The sequence below is a fragment of the Arachis duranensis genome, chromosome 8 (assembly GCF_000817695.3).
Source record: "Arachis duranensis cultivar V14167 chromosome 8, aradu.V14167.gnm2.J7QH, whole genome shotgun sequence".
NCBI classification, from domain to species: Eukaryota; Viridiplantae; Streptophyta; class Magnoliopsida; order Fabales; family Fabaceae; genus Arachis; species Arachis duranensis.
In genome coordinates, this window is record NC_029779.3 from 41,348,783 (window position 1) to 41,356,233 (window position 7,451).

General features: G+C 31.2%; 1 protein-coding gene across 1 annotated transcript; it reads left to right on the plus strand.

Annotated features, from left to right (window-relative positions):
• The first annotated feature begins 1,625 nt into the window (after window positions 1-1,625).
• LOC107462710 (probable pectinesterase/pectinesterase inhibitor 25) lies at window positions 1,626-6,130 on the plus strand. Its single transcript, XM_016081342.3, has 3 exons — window positions 1,626-2,363; window positions 4,021-4,387; window positions 5,321-6,130. The coding sequence occupies exons 1-3, from the start codon at window positions 1,692-1,694 to the stop codon at window positions 6,013-6,015; spliced, it is 1,734 nt and encodes a 577-aa protein (XP_015936828.2). The 5' UTR covers window positions 1,626-1,691; the 3' UTR covers window positions 6,016-6,130.
• The last annotated feature ends 1,321 nt before the right edge of the window (window positions 6,131-7,451 follow it).

A 7,451-nucleotide genomic window follows, 5' to 3' on the forward strand; every position in this document is an offset into this window, starting at 1 on the left:
ATTAATTATTAATCAATATGGAATCTATCAACTATGGTAATGAGTTCGACCTCTACGATTATAATGAATGAATTAAACAATACCTTGGTCAAGGGATTTGAATGAATAAAGCAATATGTTTCTTAAGTCATTCACAATTTATTATAATAATGGTAACAAGTTAGAGTTTGACAATCAAACCGTACTCTAAAAGTTAGCCAAGAATTGAAAAGATAGAAGGAGTTATATTTTTGTTCTTATTGGGTTTTTAGTAAAAATATTATTATTTTATATTATTGGATCGTCAAGGAGTGTTGCCAGACGTCAACTTTGATTAGTAAATTTAATATGACTAATTTACTATCCCATATGACTAATTTACTCCCTTTCAATCGCATCCTTATAGACTTTTTGTGGCTATTAAAATGTTCTTGATGAGCAATTGTATAATTACTGTAAAAAAAGTTTTAGCAACAAAATATAAGACGATTAATTTCTAATTACTGGTAAATATATTAACAACTACTATTTTTATTGTAATTAAAAACAAAATAAATAACTTTTAAAAATTATTTTTCTAGTAGTGATACAATATTTCTAAAAAACAAACTTAACATTTATATATTTAGTTACAATTTCGCTAGGTAGACAATGCGGGTGCAAACAATATAAACAACAAGTTGCACTCCAGACCCACTAAACATAAAAAGAAGGTGGGAGAAGAAGGTGCAACGGCAGCGTGGAAAGCAGGGGTGCGACGCAAGGAAGAAGAAGGTGCATCGATAATGTCAGTTACATGGAAAAGAAAGTGCAACAACAGTGCGTCTTCAGACGGTGACAACAGTGGTGAGGTGAATTAGTGATAGCACAAAAAAAAATAAAGCGGTTGCTATAAAAAAGGAAAAAAGTGAAAGGTGAAAGACTAGAATTATGATGAATAAATAAGATAAAATACTTTTTTATTATAGTAAATCTAAAATTCAGCCCATTATTCACATTCTTTGCTCTTCACATTATGTACCAAGCATAACTCATTAATTTTTTAGGTGGTTATTTACGGTTGTTTGGTTTTTGTATTGTCCCAATATTTTCTCATTTAATAAATAGCTTTTCAAGTTATTCTTCGTTTTCACTCCTCATTCCATTCTACATAAAACATTATTCTAATTAAGGTTGTGTGTGCTCTCACCCACAAGACATGGCAATAATCAACATCGCATATGCATGCTTCTTGTTAACAACGTGACTATGTGCCTATAAATCCCCATCATCATTCCAACCCTAAACACAAACACACAAACTCTCTTCACACATACATCATATTCACTAACTCAACCCTCAAAGCTTGCAAGCTAAATTATTCATTCTCAATAACACACCCTAATACAATAATGAAAATCCCATCAATGCCATCATCACCCTCCTTCTCCTTTGTTCTACTCTTCCTTTTATTCCTCATTGTACCATTACTACAAGCCCAACAACAATCTCCATCAAAAAACGCCCCTCCTCCTCCCCCTTCATTGCCTCCGCCTGCTTCGGCTCAAAAACATTTTCCTCCTCCACCTCCACCTTCTTCTTTGACTCGAAAAGTTGCTCCACCTCCTCCTCCTCCTTCACTGCCTCCACCTCCAACTTCTTCTCCACCTCCTCCTTATTTTCCACGAAAATATGCTCCTCCTTCTCCACCTTCCTCTTCTTCTCCGGCTCCAATGCTTACCCCTCCTTCTCCGTCTTCAAAACACTCCCCTCCTCCGTCTCCACTACCACCTTCTACCTCTTCAGCTCCAGCATCTCCTCCTCCTCCTCCTTCCTCCAAAGAAGCCTGCAAGTCTACACTGTACCCAAAACTCTGCCGCTCCATTCTAAAATCCATTCGCTCGTCACCATCCGATCCATACAACTTAGGGAAATTCTCCATCAAACAAAGCCTCAAAAAAGTCAAGAAGCTAGCAAAAGCGTTCGATGACTTCCTCCACCACAAGTCGACTTCTTACCTCAACCAAGCCGAGATCTCGGCTCTCGACGACTGCCGCGACCTCAACCAACTCAACGTAGACTACCTCCAAACCGTCTCCGACAACCTCAAATCTGCGACCTCGTTAGACAGCAATGGAAATGAGGAATTGGTGGAGGACATCGAAACGTATCTGAGTGCGGTGGCTACTAACCACTACACTTGCTATGATGGGTTGGTGGCGGCGAAGAGTAACATCGCAGATGCGCTGGCGGTGCCTCTGAACGATGTGAAGCAACTGTATAGTGTGTCGCTTGGGTTGGTTACGGAGGCTCTGAACAAGAATAGGAAGAAGCATAAGACAAGAAAGCATGGTCTCCCTACTAATGACTACAAAGTTAGACAGCCTCTCAAGAAGCTCATTAAGGTAACTAATCTCTCTCCATCTCTCCCTCTCTTTCATATTTGAACGGAAGAATATTAGCTAATAATTAACAAAATTTTATTAATATTTCATTAATCAAAATACTTTTACATAGAATATACAACAAATATGGTATTGATTAAATCTTAAAACTCAAATTTTAAATGTAAATTCTAAATTCTAATAATATAAAAAATAAAAATACTATTCGTACACTAAAATCAGCTACCAATATATTTATATATAAATATATGTATAATTTAATTTATTTTCAACGTATATTTATATTTTAACATGTATTTTATATTGATGACTAATTTTAGCAGTTGATTTTAGTGTACATGTAACATAGTCTTATAAAAAAATGCTAACCTAAAACATTTGTTAATATTGATAAAAAGTGGTAAAACTAAATATTTTTTATTTTGGATATAAGACTGTGTATTTAACTAATCTCTCTACCTCTCTCAAAATATTAATTTTTTTATAATTTTGCATGAAAAGCGTATTCACGTTACTGTCATTAATTATTCATCTAAAAAAAATAAATTAATAATAAACATGTACTGTTTTAATTATTCAAAATATATATTTTTGAAAATAGAAAATAGAAAATTAAAATTTTTCGGTTAATAATTAGTCAAACAAATAAGGAAAAGAAGAGATAAATATGATCAATTTATCTTTTAAAAGATTTTTTTTGACAAGAAAATTGCAACTTTTATATGAATAAAAAATCACTTTTGTTAGTTGGATCCAATTTTTCCTTGATAACAATCAACTAATAAAGTAGTGAATGACAAAATTATTATAGATTTAAATTATTATTGTAAAAAATATTAACTTGTTGTTTACCTATAATAAAAAAGCCTTTGACCGGCTAATTTCAGCTTCTAATAGAGTAGCAAGTGTGTGTAGTAATAAATATAAAAAGAAATTCAACCAGATCCTAGAATACCTTGGATTCGGGTCAACCAGATTCATTTTGACTTTGTAAACCGTGTGAGATAATCTGACAAGTTTATAATTGGTCACTTGGAGGGTACTTGTTAATTAAGTTGTTAATTATGGTATTGGCATCACCATGCACATGCATGCAACTCCCAAAGTACTCTCCAGCTAGCATCTTCTCATAGTAAACATACAAGAAACAAGATGCCATTATATAAATCTTAAACTTATGCACGTAGTAATTACTTTGATACTTACGTTGCGTATTTCTATGACATTATTGTTTAAATATGTTAAGATAGACAAATATAAAGCTTATATTATTCTCTCCAAATAAAAAGGTTAAAAATATAATTATCTATATATTTTAGTTTAATAATGCAGTTTTTGGGGTATGAATTTATATTATCAAAACTACCTTTATAACAATAAACTTTAGAGTGCAATTCATTATCCAAAAATAAAAAAAATTAGTATACGACACATAAAAAATAAATATAATATTCATAATATTCATAAATATAGTATTAATAAAGTTATTTTATTCTGTTATGAGACAATTTTATATTTATTCTAGTTTTTTTATATTAATAAAGTTATTTATATTTTTTATTTTAATATATATTTTACATAAATAAATATAAAATAATTTTAAATATTTTATTTTTTACTCTTAGTCTAGCATTAGAAGCATTATACTTTGGTGCAGTTTCTTCACACAACAAGTAATAGTTGCAAAGAATCATCATTCAATTGTACAAGGAAAAGCGAAAGGATTCTTGAAGAAAGCAATAACAGCAAAGGAATTCTACTGAACAGCTATGTGATTGTGAGCATTGATGGGACAGGGAACTTCACTTCCATTGGAGACGCCATTGCTTTTGCTCCGAACAATTCAAGAGCAGAAGATGGGTATTTCCTTATCTATGTCACAGAAGGGTGCTACGAGGAATATGTCACTATCCCCAAACAAAAGACTAACATTTTGCTTGTTGGAGATGGTATCAATAAGACTGTCATCACAGGGAATCATAGTGTCATTGATGGTTGGACAACTTTCAATTCTTCAACTTTTGGTAAGTAAATTAATTATTTCTCTTTTTTCTTTTGTTAAATTTAATTTAGTGTATACAAACGTTGTTAGAAATATAACCATTCAAGTGCTTTTATTTATCGATTTTAATCTTTTAAAAAAATAATTTTATGATTGAAAAATCTAGAATTTAATCCTTATTATCGCTTAAAAAATTAGTATAAAACAAATAAAAAAAAGATTTATACAAAAATTTAAGCAAATAAAAAAAGACGCTCTCACTTAAATGTATGTGTTAGATTTTAAAATTATATATAGAAGTGAAATTTTAAATTTTGAAAAAAAGTTAAAGGGCCAACAATTTTATTTTATATTGACCAATACTTTTAGTCATTAATCTAATATTTTTAGTCTAACAATATAACAACATATTTTTAAATATTACTGATGACTATCTTCTGACCAAAAACAATAAATTTTATTGGTTGTCTATCTTTACTTTTTTATTAAATGGATTTGCAAACAGAACTTACAAGGGAGCTATTTTGATAAAGATGTCAAAAATGTCTTATTTTAAAAATATTTTTTAATAATTAAAATTTAACACATATAACTGATTAAACTGTGTTATTTTTATTAGGATTAGACTAGACAAGTCAATTTAGCCAAAAAACTATAAATTAAATTTTAAATCGGTCTAAGTTATTTTTTATAATAAATGTATTGTAATCATTTTCTATAAAAAATAATATTAATTTAGATCAGTTCAAGATTTGATTTATTATTTTTCGCTCAAATTAATTTGTCTGGTTTAATTTTAACAAAAATAACACCATTTAATCGATTATATGTGTTAAATTTTAATTACTAAAAATTATCTTCAAAAACAACATTTTAAATGTCTTTATTTGCACTACCAACTTACAAATATACTTGCACCAAAGATTTCTGAGTCCTTGTATATGTCCTAATGCAGCTGTTTCTGGAGATAGATTCATGGCAGTAGATATTACATTCAGAAACACAGCTGGCCCTGAGAAGCACCAAGCAGTAGCACTTAGAAGCAACGCTGACCTCTCCACCTTCTACCGATGCAGTTTTGAAGGATATCAAGACACACTCTACGTTCACTCTCTAAGACAATTTTACAGAGAATGTGACATCTATGGAACGGTAGACTTCATCTTTGGTAACGCCGCCGTAGTTTTCCAGAGCTGCAACATCTATGCAAGAAAGCCAATGACTAACCAGAAAAACTCCGTCACGGCGCAAGGCCGGACGGATCCAAACCAAAACACCGGAATCTCAATCCAAAATTGCACCATCCAGGCCGCCCCTGACTTGGCGGCCGACGTGGAATCCACGCCGAATTACTTAGGTAGGCCGTGGAAAGAGTACTCGAGGACGGTTTATATGCAGTCATATATTGGTGCCTTGATTAACCCTTCTGGATGGTTAGAGTGGAATGGGACCGTTGGGTTAGACACACTCTTCTATGGTGAATTTAATAACTATGGTCCTGGTGCTGGTACAAGTAACAGAGTAAAATGGAAGGGTTACAACTTGTTGAATGCTACTCAAGCTTGGAATTTTACTGTTCTTAATTTTACTTTGGGAGATACATGGCTTCCTTACACTGATATACCATACACTGCAGGCCTAGAAGATTAATTAGATTGCTATCATTTTACATACTGAATATTGAATTTGATTTTTTATTTGTTATATGCAATATGTAGACCTGTAGCAATTGTGACGAGAAATCAGAGTTATCTTTTGAAAAAGGAAAGGGAGCAACATATTTTTAACACAAAATGATTAGTGATGGTGGTGATATCGATGCAAGAAATTATTGAAATAATGACTGATTTATAACCAACTAAAATTTTATGTATGACCCAAAGAAAAGTTAGTTTTAGTGGCTGATTTAGCAACTAATAACAAAGATATACTATTTAGTTGCTAACTCAATTGTTAAATATGAAATTAAACATTAATTTAACAATTATGATGAAAGTTTGATTTTGTGTAAGTTTTTTTATCGTTAATTCAGTCATTAAGTATGAAATTAGCACCGATTTGCAACCAAAATAAAAGTTAGACTTTGTGTATATATTTTGTCACTAAGTTTACCACTAATAACTATATATAAAATCAGTGACTAATTTAGTAACAAAAAAAAATGAGACTATAAAAAGTATTGATTGCTAAATTGGCAACTAACTAGTTATGTTGGTTCCACAATCAATCACTAATGATAAAGTTCACGACCAACAAAAATATTGGGTTCTAAAAATTGAGCTGCTGATCTCATACTAAGAGACTTATTAAGCGACGAGCATCAAAATTAAGAAATTTGTCGGTCATCACTAAATCTGTCATTGTTCATTGTTGAGTTTAGATTTGATTTGAAATCTTATGATGATAAATATAATTGATTATTTTCTATTATAATTTTTATGATGAGTAATGTAAGAATCAATCAAAAATCATCAATCAAGCAAGTTAGAATTATGCAAAATATCTATATTGATGGGAATATCATTGAAGATGATATTGAGCTATGATTGAAAAGATTTTTTATTACAAATAATTCCGACAATTTCGGAAGAAAATGAGGCATTTACTTATTATAAAGATGGTGCGATTTGATTATTTTTTTTATCGATCTCAGTCTTATGAGAAAGACACATTATTTTATTCGTAAAAAAATGGCAAAAAATCGACGCTTGTTGAAGGTGAAGTTTACAAATAAAAAAGAAATTCCTTCTGTCGTGTTCTCCGATTAATGCAGCCTCATATGCTTCAATTATAGATTTTTAATATTAAGCGAAAGGTTATACCTATACTATGGAGTTAGATTAACCTTACTCCACTAGTAGCAATAGGCGGCATGGGGGAAGAAGCACTACAATTAGGAATCGACAACACGAAAACTTGTAGTTCTAGATCTGGTCCAAGACGAACTACTGTAGGGGCTTTATTAAAACCGTTGAATTCAGAATATGGTAAAGTAGCTCCGGAGTGGGGAACTACTCCTTTAATGGGTGTTGCAATGGTTTTATTGGCTATATTTCTATCTATTATTTTAGAAATTTATAATTCGT

Excerpts from the sequence above, each read along its gene's own strand:
- LOC107462710 (XM_016081342.3), top strand. The coding sequence starts at position 1,692 with ATGCTTACCCCTCCTTCTCCGTCTTCAAAACACTCCCCTCCTCCGTCT. Across the intron at positions 2,364-4,020 it reads CTCTCAAGAAGCTCATTAAG|TTTCTTCACACAACAAGTAA; the intron begins GTAACTAATCTC and ends ACTTTGGTGCAG. Across the intron at positions 4,388-5,320 it reads TTTCAATTCTTCAACTTTTG|CTGTTTCTGGAGATAGATTC; the intron begins GTAAGTAAATTA and ends GTCCTAATGCAG.